The sequence below is a fragment of the Strix aluco genome, chromosome 23 (assembly GCF_031877795.1).
Source record: "Strix aluco isolate bStrAlu1 chromosome 23, bStrAlu1.hap1, whole genome shotgun sequence".
NCBI lineage: Eukaryota > Metazoa > Chordata > Aves > Strigiformes > Strigidae > Strix > Strix aluco.
Genome location: NC_133953.1, coordinates 7535551 through 7549564, shown reverse-complemented (window position 1 = coordinate 7549564; position 14014 = coordinate 7535551). Strand labels below are relative to the sequence as shown.

General features: G+C 49.1%; 1 protein-coding gene across 4 annotated transcripts in view; it reads right to left on the bottom strand.

Moving 5' to 3' along the window:
* The window catches only part of KIRREL3 (kirre like nephrin family adhesion molecule 3), a 356593-nt gene that overhangs the window by 128121 nt on the left and 214458 nt on the right, over positions 1 to 14014 (bottom strand). For all 4 annotated transcript variants that reach the window (XM_074848917.1, XM_074848919.1, XM_074848921.1 and 1 more), the window contains exon 2: positions 7112 to 7189. In XM_074848917.1, the coding sequence (XP_074705018.1) occupies positions 7112 to 7189 (78 nt within the window). The remainder of the gene's footprint in view (positions 1 to 7111; positions 7190 to 14014) is intronic.

The following is a 14014-nucleotide window of genomic DNA, read 5'->3' as shown; positions in this document are numbered from 1 at the left end:
AAAGGCTCAATGCAGCTTATATGGGAGATGCCTTCCCTAATCAATTGTGATTGTGTCTTTGCGAGGAGACACGAGTGACAACGCCCGGGGCCAGACGAGCTTCCCTGTAAGAGCTGCCAAGGCCCGGAGGAGGCGGCACCTTTATTGGTGCTGACAGCAGTCAGGAACGCGGCGGCGTTTGCAGCGCATCCCGCGGGAAGCTTTGGAGATCACCTAAGAACCGACTCACCGCTGTAGCAGGGCCCAGTAGGTTTTGTGCCATGGATCCTGGTCTCTTTGAGCAAAGCTTTGCAGCAATCTCATTCCCAGGTTGCAGACTGATGCGACGCCTCAGAGGGCAAACTAAGAAGATGCTGGGATGCTCGAGAAGAGGCTCAAGTCGTTTATGGGCTGTTGAGCCCTGCTGTGTGCAGAAGCAGCCTGAGCAGAGCCAACGCTGTTTGAGCTAAACCAAATACCATGTTACAGGTCTGGTCCCAAAGGACAGACCCTTTCCACTGTCAGGCCTGAGAACTGAGTGAAGCTGAGCTTCTGCAGCAGCAGCACAGGCTGCAGCAGCAGCACAGGCTGCACCCAGCAGCACACAGGCTGTTGGCATCTGGTAGAGGAGGAAGGTCACTTTTTACAGGGATAAGAGGGGCTGGCTCCAGTTTATCCTTGAGACCGAGGAAGATTCATGCGCAGCCTGTGCTGCTGCAGATGTAAAAAAGTCACTTGCAAGATCCAGATTAAGTGTCCCCATAAATCCAAGCAATTCTGAGGCAGCAACTGCCTTGCTGGGCTGCTAATGGGTGGCATGAATACGTCACTGCGTCTCAGTCCCACACTCTAATAGGACGTTTTCCTGGCAGGAATCATTCACTGAACCCACTTTGAACTACGGCAGGCAGCAGAAGGGGTGTTCAAGCAGCGAGACATTTGGAGCAGAGACACAGCCAGCTTCTCTGAACAAGCCATTTTTCCCAAAACAGCAGGGACTCCATCCCAGAGTCCCAGCTGGCTTCTTTCCAGGCAGTAAGACGGGGCCTGACACAGAGAAGAGCCTTGAATCAGACTGTTGTAGAAAGGCTGCTCAGCCCTTGGGAGGGAAAGGCAGAGTCCCTCTGTTCTCCACTGAAGAAGCAGGAGGGCACGGTGGGGTGGCTGAAGCAGGGTGGGACTGAACTGGGCACAGATCTGTCTGCAGCCCAAAGAAGAGCGATGTATCCAGCCTCTGTGCCTACCAGGATATCCAAGACTTCAGGATTTAGGACGTGTTTTAAAGCTTAAACCCAGCTTTGAGTTTAAATCCCTCTCCTTTCCTCCTCTGCGCTCTGTCCTTCCTGGTGTTGGATTTTACCTGCCTCGGCACTGCTGCCACAGCACCCCAGCACCCTGCTCGCCTAAATCTCCCTCCCGCAGCGGAGAGCTGCTGCAAAAGCACCCGCAGCCTTCGTTCTTGCAAGAGCTGCAGATTCCCTTTGAGAAGCTATTAAGAAGCGGTCGAATAGAGCAACCTTTCATTGACAAGTCGCTCGGCCCTTTAAACGATCTCCGAATAGTGTTTTCTTTTTATTGCTTTCTGCAGTTTAGCAGCCTTGATTTCAAGTTATTTTGGCTTATGATAAACTCCAGATCTATAACGCTTCTATTCTCTCCCTCTTTGGTCTCTCTCGCCCACTTCTTTATGTTTTTATTAAAAAAAGATCCAGGAAAACAGATAGCAGATTAAAAGGGAAACAAATTGAAATGGGTCAAATGTATCTTGCTTAGATGACAGCCACCCCATTAGATACTTTTAAACAGGACAAATAATCCTTTCAGAAGCACAAGTGGGCTTTTACATTTATTCTAAATTACAAACCAAATGATTGCAGCCTCAAATGGAAGCACTGGCTAATTGCACTAATATCTCACTAATTCCAGCACCAAGAAATGGGGGAAAAAAATAACGATTTTCACCATTTTACCAATTATTCAATTTAGACCAAGGTACATTATGCAAACCCTGGGTTGAGCTTCCTCTCCATTTTGTGATCTATGACAAGAACTGGAATTCCAATTATTAATAATGGAGGAGCTATAATTATTCTAAGGATGGGTACGAGATAATTATAAGCCATAAAAACAGCTTTCATATGCATACACAATTCTTTCCCCACGTCTAGCAGAACTGAAACCTATCTGCAGACTAGAGATACGCTCAAGTTGAAGAAAAAAAAACCCCCATCCAGAGCTACGCTGCTTGCAGTCGATGAGCGCAAAGCCACAGCTGATAGCACAAGCCAGAGACAGGCAGCTGCCCGGCTCTGCCAGGCCAGCAGGGGCTGATCTGGATCATCCCTACTATCTGCAGCCTGTGAGGGCTGCATGGATGCAGCAACCATCGCAAAGAGAGCAGGCTGGTGGCTCTCCTTCAACTCAGGCCACCTCTGTCACTGCCCCTCTGGGCCAACCCTGGCCTGTTTTCCACCTCTGAGGTAGGCGGGTGAATTGTCTGCATTTGAGGTAGGTTGAGGTCCCTTTTGGGAACTCCATCTTCCCCCAACAAGAGACAGCAGAGCTTTGCGTTAGTCTAGTGCCTTTAAATAAGATCCCAAACCTTCACGATGAGATTCACAGCTCAGACCACAAAACTTCTAAGTTCTCATCATTTATACTCCCAAAACTCAAGGTTTGTCTTACGCTGACCAACAGCCCCACAATATCCACGTGGCATTTAGAGAACAATCTCCTGCCTCAGATTCGGACAGCCCTTATCTGAGCAGATTTCTACAGTCATTACCCAGCAAATATGATTTGCTAAGCAACACCCTCTCCCAATTAAACCCAGAGCAGCGCTCGTTGCTATGTGGAGCTGCAGCTCTGCAGTAATGGCTGCTGGTATCGCTGTGCTTTGTGGAGTGGATGGAGACACCTTGAATGCAGAAAAACTACAGAGACCAGGTTCTGCTTCCAGCCACGACGCAAATGGAGGCGGCTGCTGCCAGAGATAACTCCGGCACAAGCCCCTCTCCTGGCACACCAGCCTGTGTTTGCATCTACAGCAGCCGATACCGAGGAGACTGCAGATTAAGGTACAGATTTTAGCCTCGTGCCCGTCCCTAACTGACGGCGTGGATGCGAGCGAAGCAGAAAGCAGGGCTAGAAGCCAAGCAGAGAGCTGCAGAGGGGGCGTCTGGCCTTCCTTGAGCACAGATCATTAACCATTAGCTGGTCCAGGCGAAGGATGCTGCACCGAGTCCTTCTCCTGTCCCTTTTCCCAGCCGTTCCTACTTTGACCACACGATCTTGGACACGAGGGTGAAGCCCACCCTTCCCCCCCACGCAGTGACAAAGCTGAGTGCCGGGTCCGTCCCGCAGAGATGCCTCCTGCCCGCTTCACGCGAGGAGACGAGAGCCAGCGAAGTGCCCGGGAAGGGAGGCGAGAGGAGGGAAGGGAGCTGCCCTGCCCCGCTACCCTGCGCACGGGGAGGTCGTTGTAGGCACCTTCCAGCAGCCGACGGCTGGCGCGAACAGGTGGTGAAGGAGAAGGCTGACACCTCTCAGAGCTTAATCGTTCCCGTTAGTAGCTTTATGAATGGCAGCCAGAAAGTGCCATAATTGCTGCAGTGACGCTTGCTAATGACTCGAGTTAGATCTGGCAAAAAGTCAAAGGCAGGAGAGAAGAAGAAAAATAGCAGGACTGACATCTGCCTTTGACCACCACAGAGGAGAGCGGAGCAAGCCCAGCTTGGGACCTGCAGCTATTGACAGGCAGGGACCAAGCACGATAGGTGAGCAGGGAGGGATTTTACAGCATAGCTCTTGGGGAGGGAAGAGAACTGAATGTGAAGGGGAAGAGGGAATAGAAAAACAAGCCCCAATTTTCAGGTTAGTTCAAGATCCTTGTTCTTGGAGGATGAAGGTGACCCAGCTCACAGATACCATCTTCCTACTCCAAAATCACGTTGAGCCAGGGCAGCACAAGCCCTGGGGAAAGCAGGGTAACTCAGCTCACCGCCAGCCTCAGCATCACTGCCACCACACGGCACGTGCCGTGGGACACCCACTCCACAAGCCGTGGCTCCCACCGGACCCTCGCCGTTGCCGGGGGAGAGTTGTTCCCAAAATGAAATCCAGCCCCTGGTGAGAAAACAGCATGCTCCTCCTGATTATGTATCTGTTTCTGAATGTTAACAAACAGTCGGCAGCATCTGATTGAGTGGGTTATTAGCAGAATGAAGACAGATGGTGGAGGATTAACTCTAAAGAGTCTTTATTGCAAGGCCGTCATTACAGACAGCTCTACCTCTCTCTCCCTCTGTCTACAACTGTCAGCAGCTTAATTTCACCCTACAACTCCCAGCCGCACGCCGAACAGCGATCCCAGCACACAGACAAGGCAATTGTCAATCACAGCAACGGGATAAGCATCTAGCTGCCGCGCTGGAGCAGCGTCTCCCCGCTCCCCAGCCCATACACACGCCCAAACGGTGCCCAAATCCAGCACCTTTCCTGGCGCGGGCTCCACAGCGGCAACGGAGCAAGAGGCAATCGCACCCGCTGTGGCAACGCCAGCTGCAAGGAGAGAGTCCAAATCATTTTTGCCTTGCACATCACCAGCGGTGCCAGCAGCAGCCCGGGCTTACAGCTGGGAGAGACACCAACACCTCACCCAGACCTGTTTTTTTGTGACGTGGGTTGATATATATGAGGAACTGGTATTTGTTAACTAACACTGACAGAGGCAAGTTCTTGGACGCTTATTTCTGGAGACCAGCTCATCCAGAAGAGCCCGCATCTGCAGTCCGTTGTGTTAAGGGACATCCATCCCTTGCCAGCTGGTAAACAAACAACATAATGCTACCAAAGACCCTTGCTGGGCATGGCCACAGAGCATCTGTAAGCCACAACATTTATTTTACCCTGCTGGGAGAGGTTGCCACGCTGGTCTGCAAGTGCCCAGCCTAGATCTTCTTCATGGGGATAACCAAGAGAAACGCTTTCCCACCACAAAGTGATTCCTCCACGCTGACAAGGCCTCCGTCCTCCATCTAAGTCCTCTTGCGCTTCTCTACCTCCAAGCGCATTTCGTAGATGTCTCTGTTAAGTGACAGCAAGGTTCTAATGATCCCTGTAATTACCCATTTCCACTACGATGGAGACCCCACACCTCATAATTATCCCATTGCCCCACTACCTACCTCTGCTTTCAGTTCCTTCAGCTACCCTGTAATTATTAATAGGGCTATTCATTAGCACCATCATGCAATAAAGAGAGGAAAAGTTCTCACTTGGCAAAACTATAAAAGGGAAGCTGTCTCTCTCCTTATCCCTGCAAGGTAACTGGCCCAAAGAGCCTGGCTCAGGCACTTTGGGCAGGAAATACCTTCGCTGTACCTCTGTAGATGACCAGACATCTGAAACCCCACTTGGCTCACACGCCATACAGCGTGGATCTGCACTGAAATCCACCAAAAACCCAGGAGGTTGGAGGCCTGCGATTGTCATCTGGAACCGCCTCCAGTGAAAACACGGGTCCTAGGCGGTCTTTGTAGCCATGGAAATCCCCTAACTGTGTTTTTTGGCAGATTGTACCTTTAAACGTAATGGTCCTGCAGCCTGCGGGGGCCAGCAACTCGCTGGCTGCACAGCATCAGGCAGGCACACTTTGTTCTCTTTCCCACACAAAAGCTTTACTCTTGGCCTTTCATGTTTCTTTGTTCTCTCCACACAAAGCCATGTTCAGCCTGAAAAGGGGGCTCACTTCGTAGGCAGAGGCAGGCTTTGAATCCACCTGGGGACAGGAGCTTCTGTGGACGATCCTTTGGGATTTGTAGGATGTCCAGGTGTGCCCACAGTCCTGCCGGCCCTCAGACACCCCGCGAGCATCCCCAGGGTGCTCCTGCCCGTCCGAGCACAGCCACAGGCAGCCTCTCCAAGAGGCTTGAGGGACAAGAAGGTATTGTGAGAGAGACTGCACCTTCTCACAGCACTCGGACGAGACTCTGCCATCCATTCTCCCAAAGGGCACCCCCTTCCCGTTAAAAACGTACTCTAATCAATGTTTAAAAAGCATGTGGTAATTAACAAGCACGAGGTGAAGTCTTGTGAAGTACTTTCCCCATGTTATCAGCTCAGTATCAGGACTCCTGGGAACCTGAAGGAACCTTTGATCTTCTAGTTGATATCTGAGCCATAAACTTGCCTTCAGGAGAGTTTTACCCCAAGGAAGCTAATGCACCTTTTACTCCCGTGAAGACAAGGCTTCCTGCAAGGGTCGTGGCTAACGGCTGGGCAATGCACCATCCCACGCAAGCAAAAGGAAGTGCAGCGGGGCAAGCGATCGCACCCTTCATCCGATCAGTTCCAACCAAAGCCCCCGAAAGGGATTAAATCCATGTTTGGAGCAAGTTTGCGCTCCCCAACCTCACAGCAGCCAAGCTCTCCCTGACACACCCTCAGGACCCTCCCATCTCGCAGCGCTCCAGAACCTTTAATCCTTCTCTCATCCAGCCTCCATCAGAGACAGTGCTGCACCAGGGTCTGCTCCAGAAAGAGAAGCCAAGCGACGAAGCTACCAGAAGCAAGGATGCCAAATCTTCCGAGCATAAATAGTTTTTGTTTAGTTATTATGCTTCATAATTATTTATGATATTTCTATGGGTTAATCAATGCTCGTAAAGTACTTGGGGGATGACTGGAATATAAAAGAGGGAAAATTTCGCAAAATCTCTGCCGGAGCGTAGGGGTTTGATGAGCAACAGAACGGTGCCTCTGAGAGGTGCAAAGACACTGAAAACTGGTACTCTGGAAGTGTCACGGTAAGGCACTACCACCCAACTAGAATAAAAAGACTAGACACAGCAATTGCTGAAAGAGCTTCCCATGTGACAAATCCTTTCCAGAGGAAAAGACAGCCGATTTTGGATGCGTGGAACTAATAACTTCCTGCTCTTCTCCTGCAGCTTCATGCAGGGGACTTCCCCCATCCATGCCCACTAAGATGTTTCAGAGATCCCAAGGGAAGCAGGATTTTCTCCTCAGTGTGACCAAGAACCTAGCACATTCCTAGCAGTAGCGCATCCACATCCCTTGTAACGAGATTGCTAAAGAGGAAGGAAGAATGGGAGGTGAGGGAACTGCTCACCTTCAGTCATCCTGCGGTACTTCTCCTTGTACATGAACCCCAGTACTAGGCAGCATCCTCTTCCTGGGAGCCCCAGTTCTGCAAGAGAAGAGAGAGCGATGTTAGAAGACCAGGCTGGGGACAAGAGCAAACACACGGGGATGCCGCAGGGAGCAAATCCTGCCGGTTACACTGGTCAGGTAAAGCGCCAGCGAGGCAGGCATGGAGCTGAAGTCTTTGGTCAGCCTCACTGAGCTGAGCTTTGCTGGGGGTCCCAAACCAACTGCTTCCAGCTGCTGCTGTGCTGCTCTGTACATGGAGAGACGGGAGGGTCACCGTTCCCTCCCTTGCCTGTTTCTGAAGCGCTCCTCTATACCAAGCAGAGGGAACAAGCTGCATCATCCTCCACATCAGCGTGTTGCAACCATATGGACTCTTTTATCCCTTTCTCCCTTAGCAGCAGCAGAGTAAAATGGGAAACGGCCCTCAGAAGGGAAGATGAGTCTGACTTGAGGCGTCTTGCTCTTTCAGAAGCAAGTGACCCTACAAGCAGTAAAGTGCCAGAGTCTGAGGAGGCGCACGCCTTTGATGCCTCGATTTCTTAATGGGGCTTTCTGACTATTGGTAACAAACAGAGGGAGATCTGAACACGGGTTTTTCCAGAAGTAGGCTGCGTGCATGCGTGCTCTCCCTGTGCGCATCGCAGAGCAGCAAAAAGCTCTAGTTCTTCAAACAAATTCTCCTGTGTCACAGTGGAGAAAATTAAGGTACCATGTCCCCGATGCTGCCTGCGGACCTGCAGAGCTCCTCGGGGGCTTCTGTGCTCTGCAGAGCCCTGCTGATCAAAGCCCCTTTGATGTTTACTTAATGTGGCTGTGGACTCTTTAGAGCCCCCCTCTGCTGAGGAAGGAGCGCTCGGGATTGTCATGAAGTTGTGCTGCATGCGAGAGGGGAAGGCAGCGAAGCAGGAGGGGTGAGAGCACAGTGACAGCTTTAGAGCAGAGCGAGCACTGCCCGGCAGCCTTGGCTTTTAGTGCCATGATGCAAACTTGGGTTTGAATGGCAGATCCGGACCGTGCCCAGAGGAAGAGGAAAGTCACTCACTGCAGTGTGAGGTGATGTGCAGGGAAGACACCCAGATTTCTACAGGCCTATACCCAGATATACAGGTTCCCTCCCTAATGCTGCTAGCAGAGGGATTAGCATCCTCCTCTTGCGCACAGTGTGAAGCAGAATCAGAGCCTAAATCCAGAAAAAATCACAACTTTTGACCCCAGGACACACAGGGTACACACAAGACTAATTAAAGCACTTTCGTTAACATTAAACAGGGCTCCACCTTGCAAGAGGCTCCTGGTCCTAAGGCTCCCAGCAGGGAGGACATCACCATCTATCCAAAATAAATCACGTGTAATCCCACTGAAGTTGATGCTCAGACAAAACTAAGTTTCTTGAGATGCTTAGAGTAAGCTAAAATTTAATTGCTCCCCTAAATCCACATTGCTACCCTTAGGTAATGCCCCAGGGAGAAATCGGCATCTCCAGAAAGTGACTTCACCTACCCGGCATGACTTTGGGGGTGCTTGCAACTCTCTCGCTGGCCATAAAAGGTGGTGACTAACTCAGATGTAGATGTCTAAAGATTAGACAAATCAGGGCAGATGACTCAACCTCAGAGGTTTCTTGAATCAGAGTCCTAATTAAGAGGAAGAGGTAAACAGCAACCATCTCCCTTCTCTGATGCAAAACAAACCAGCCCTCTTGCTCCACAGTAGAGAGGCACCATGATCTACTGTGACCTCCACAAAGTACACAACCACCGCAAATACACTGAAAAAGGGGCTGACTTGCAGAGCACTAGATGCCTCTAATACTCCTGACTGCTGCTGGTTTTAGCTGAAGAACATTCACAGAATCATAGAATCACAGAATCATCTCGGTTGGAAAAGCCCTTGAAGATCCTCCAGTCCAACCATGAACCTCACACTGACCGTTCCCAACTCCACCAGATCCCTCAGCGCTGGCTCAACCCGACTCTTCAACCCCTCCAGGGATGGGGACTCCCCCCCTGCCCTGGGCAGCCCATTCCAACGCCCAACAACCCCTTCTGCAAAGAAATCCTTCCTAAGAGCCAGTCTGACCCTGCCCTGGCGCAGCTTGAGGCCATTCCCTCTTGGCCTGCCGCTGGTTCCTTGGCTCAAGAGACTCATCCCCCCTCTCTGCACCCTCCTTTCAGGGAGTTGGAGAGGGCCAGGAGGTCTCCCCTCAGCCTCCTCTTCTCCAGACTAAACCCCCCCAGTTCCCTCAGCCGCTCCCCATCAGACCTGTGCTCCAGACCCTGCACCAGCTCCTTTGTCCTTCTCTGGACACGGTCGAGTCATTCAATGGCCTTTTTGGAGTGAGGTTTTGCCCAAAACTGAACCCAGTCATCAAGGAGCGGCCTCACCAGTGCCGAGTACAGGGGTAAGATCCCTTCCCTGTCCCTGCTGGCCACGCGACATTCAGCACAGGTTGCCTCCTTTCGCACTGTCTGATAACTAGTACCAGCAAGACCTTGCTGAACTTTGAGTGGTTTCCATGACGCTTGTGAAGGCAGACACGGTGCACGTGGCCGGACGGCTGTGAGCCTGCCGGTAGCCTCCCAAGCCTCCGGGGCTGTTTACACTGAGCCTGCAAAGCAGGCAAGAGGCATTTATGTCTTTATTGATAGGAAAGCAAAACTGCATCGATTCCTACTGAGCCTTCAACAAGCACCAAGGTATCAAAGAGTAATTAAACCAACACAATTAGATTAGCATCACACAAGGCAGCGCAGCCCACAGCGGAGTTGAGCAAGCCAGTGTTCCTGTCTTACTAATTCAGACCCGCATGGTACATCCCCGCACGCACACGTGGGCCTGTTTGTGGGTGCTGGCTGGGTTTTTCCTGAACACATGGTCCTGGCGTGACAGGGGCTGCCATGTTCTCCACGGACCACGACCAAGAGCATCCTGAACCGAGCAGTGATGGAGGCAGCGAGAGCTGCAGCCTTCTTGGGGGATCAATGTCCCACCACGCAGACACCCAGCTTTCATCTCCCAGTCGCAGGGAGCAAAATCCTCCCAAGAAGAAAGTCTGCGGCAAGGCAACGACTCTGCTACCCAAGAGGTCCCGGTCACAACTTATCCCCGAGAGGAGGGAGGGATTGTCAGGGCTGAGCCACATGGGCTGGATCCAGATGAGATCGGGGTTATTACCCGTCTAGAGGCTGGATCAGTGCACACCGGTATGGGTGTCTATCTTCCATTTGCCTCCCTGAGGGGTGCTATAATTAATGCTTATAAACCACTTTGATATCCCATGATGAAAGGAGCTATACAACAGCACTACATTATAATAATTCATACCATAATTTTGTGAGAACATGCAAAATTCTTTATAGCTAAAGGCGCCTTTAAACACTTGAGAGGGCTTTTAAAAGGGTAAAATACTTCAAGATGACTCTGATGCCTAAGGATCTCTCACCACTTCATGGCTTTTAGTGGCTACCTAAAGCTAAAATAGTTAAGCAGATACCCAGCATTTAAATGTTTTGGCTTTAGGGGGGCTGCTGACATACCACTGAAACCAGAACATTTTAACCCATACGTGTCCCCCACCCCCAAAACAAATCCCATCCATTTCCTTGCAACCGCAACTGATTTTTCCCAGCAGAGCAAAACTAGTTACAGTTGAAGTTTATCATCCCAGGCGCTTTGAAGAAGTGTGAACGTAAGTAGCTTGTTTGGAAAATACATGGCAGCAGCATGTTTTGACTCGCTCAAAAGTACCTGCATTAATTCACATCTGGCAGAAGAGCCACTCAAAGCATAAGCAAGTTCAAACCGCTCGTTGCCAGCATTAGTGGCAGCCCGTGACAACGAAGCAAAAGCCAATTAAAAGAAACAAGAGTTCAGGGTCTTCCAGAAAGGGATCTTTATGCACAGACTGAGCGAGTTTCCTTTGAAAGAGATTTCTCTTTGCTTGCCCAAACTATTCTCCCATCGTTTGGGATCTCCTTACTCAATTTTTCAAGGCAATGCCTCCACTGATGACTCAGGGAGGGAACTAAATTTCCGATCAACCGGTGCAGTAAAGGCTAAAGCTGCAAAGCAGTAATAAAGGTTTATTAACGCAATCATAATGTGTACTATTGTGTAGCTGTATTCCACCAGGAATGATAATAAATGTTTAATCGCCCAATAATACCTGTTTAATAATTTTTCAGCTCATCCTGTCTAATTGCAAGTTTATTAAAGAACGATAAACTTTATAATCGTTGTAAAGGCATAATTGCAATTCCATTGCTTATTTAATATTGAGTTAATTATATTACAACTAAGTTATATTTTCCCATACATATTAAATATCAATTAGATGTTTTAAACTATTGATTTGTATTTAATTAACTATGCTATTATATACCAATTAAGCTCTTATAAGAGAAGCAGAAACAGCTGGTCTCTTAAATTAAAAATTTTAAAAACTTTGTATTAACATAAATATCACGTTTCCATTTTCTCGTGTTTTCCTTCTACAGAGATGGCAATTTGCTATCTGTAAATATTTTTTTCCAATTGCATGTTACATGCATGAACTTCATTCTACTTTTTCTTTCCGGGATGGGGAATGGGTGACGTCTACGCCAGACATCCTAGCGTCAGCGACACCAAAACGTGCTGCCTGGGGAAGAGAGAGGGTTGGAAAAGCCCCATCTCACTGGGGATCTCAGAAACAAAGCACTTGAGTGGGAGTTCTTGGAAGAGCATGAAAGTCTCAATGAAAGACGCTCAACACCTTCTGCTTTGTTTCCAAGTTGGCCAGCAAGGGTGATATGAGAAGATCCTACGTCACCAAATGCAAGAGGTTTTGATCAATTGAACACTTGGATTGAGAAACCTAATGCTTCTGCTTAGAAGTTCCTTGTCCTGATGGATAACGCTGTCTGCTGTTGGATATCTTGCTAAAGAAGCTCATTACGGACAGAAAAGCCCAGTCTCCTGAGTCTTTCCATGCTCTTGGCTTCACCATGTCTAGCCCAAAAGTTACAAGAAATGCACGAAGGAGCATTTTCTTTGTTTTTCAGCATCCTGGTTTCCAGACTCAGTAATCTTCTTGCTTTTCTCATGCAGATTTCCTAAACATCCCTGTGACCTCTTCTTCAGAGGATGTTGCTCTGCATCCTTCCCCTCCAGGTTCTCCTTCTGCCATGAGCGCTGGATTCAAGCTTCCTCCCTCGATGTCGTTTGCATCCAGGAGCGTTGCTGAGCGATCCAAAGCACTGCCGCATTTCGGCAGAGAGCAAATGGATCCTTCGGCACGTCATTTCTATATTACACCGTTAAGTCTGCAGAGCAATCTAAGATCCTCGGAGATGAAAAAAGCAATACAAATGCAAGTTATTATTAAATCTGTGCCCGGTTAATTTATAAAAATGTATTAAAAAACCTAAGAGGCTTCCCAGATGAGAAAATGGGCACATTACTGTTTGAAATATGAATGAACCAGAGATCAGTGTTAAATGCTGTAGTGATATTGTATTTTATTCTATAGCGCTCTGCAGAAAAGTTGCATTTATAAAACCCATTTATTGTGTTATGTACTTGCAAACCACCTTGTCATCCATTTATTGCACAAATAAAATCTTAAAAGCAGAGGATTAGTTGAGTGGGCTCCTGTGGGACCACAATCTGACTTTAAAGAATCCATCAATGAAGGAAAACAGATGGAGCAGAGGTGTTTGCCAGCTCATTGCTCCGAGATGTAAAACGCAACTGTGCAGAAGGGCTATTCTCTGACGGCTCACAGACCTGGAAGTCCTGTTCGTATTAAAGAGAGAAGCCCCATACACCAGAGCTTGCAGACAGCAGGCCCCCGTTCAGGAGACAGTTCTGCTTGAAGACTTCAGAGCAGCAAAGTCTCCTCCTTTGCCGCCGCACAGGGGTGAAGCCCACCTTGGGGAGGACAGCTCAACTCTGCATGGCAACGGAGAATTCCCTGAAATTGAAACCTTGTGAAGTACCTCTGTTAAGACCTAAATTTGCCTTAAATGATGCTGGAGAGGCACGTATCTGCAGCTTGGAAACACCAGCATCACCAAAACAAGCCAGCCCCAGCGCTGTTTTCCCTGAGGGTAGTTTCTGGTGCTGAAGGGTGAAGGTCTGGAGGTCCTTAAAACTTCTACCAAACCTTCTTTTGGGTTAAAAACCATAATGGAAAATGACAGGAAAGCTTGGGTGTGCTTATTTTCACTGAGCCCGTTTCAACCCAGTGAAAAAACCCATGACCCAGGAGGAGGTTCTCCAGGATAAACAGACTTGGACAGGCACATGCCTTGAAATATCGTAGTACACTGGCATCCAGCTCTTCAAGATGCCTTGAAAGGCATCAGCACCAAAAGCTTCAAGGGAAGACTGGAGCAACTGTGCAGTAAGCAGCTCTCCCCAAGAATGAGCTCTGCCCTGGTACCAGACAATGAAAGTTGCTTCTTGTCAGGAAACACAACTGGCGGAAAGGGAAAGAAGAGGGATTCATGCTGCTGAGCAAAGAGAATGACTTCCCTGTGTTCCCTGGCTAATGAGGGGAAAAGAGGCACCTCTAAGTTGTAACTCAGCACTGAAGTGTTTTGAAGAACTTTTTTTCTCTAGTGGCAACACAGAGCCTTTGGTCCCTAAAGTTTACTATGAATCTGCCTGCATTCCCCACGCCCCTCCCCAGCCCTTCACGGCTGGTGCACTTTTTCTGAACCTCTTACAAACATGTTCTGTTTGGGGAACATCCAGCAAGTGAAGGAGAATCCTCACAAACCTCCAGTCAATTTTTTTTTTCTTTCCCTTGAAGTAAAGAAGTCTGAAGGAGCTGCTATGGGAAAAACAATTTACCCCAGAGTAAGGTGGCCTTCAGTAC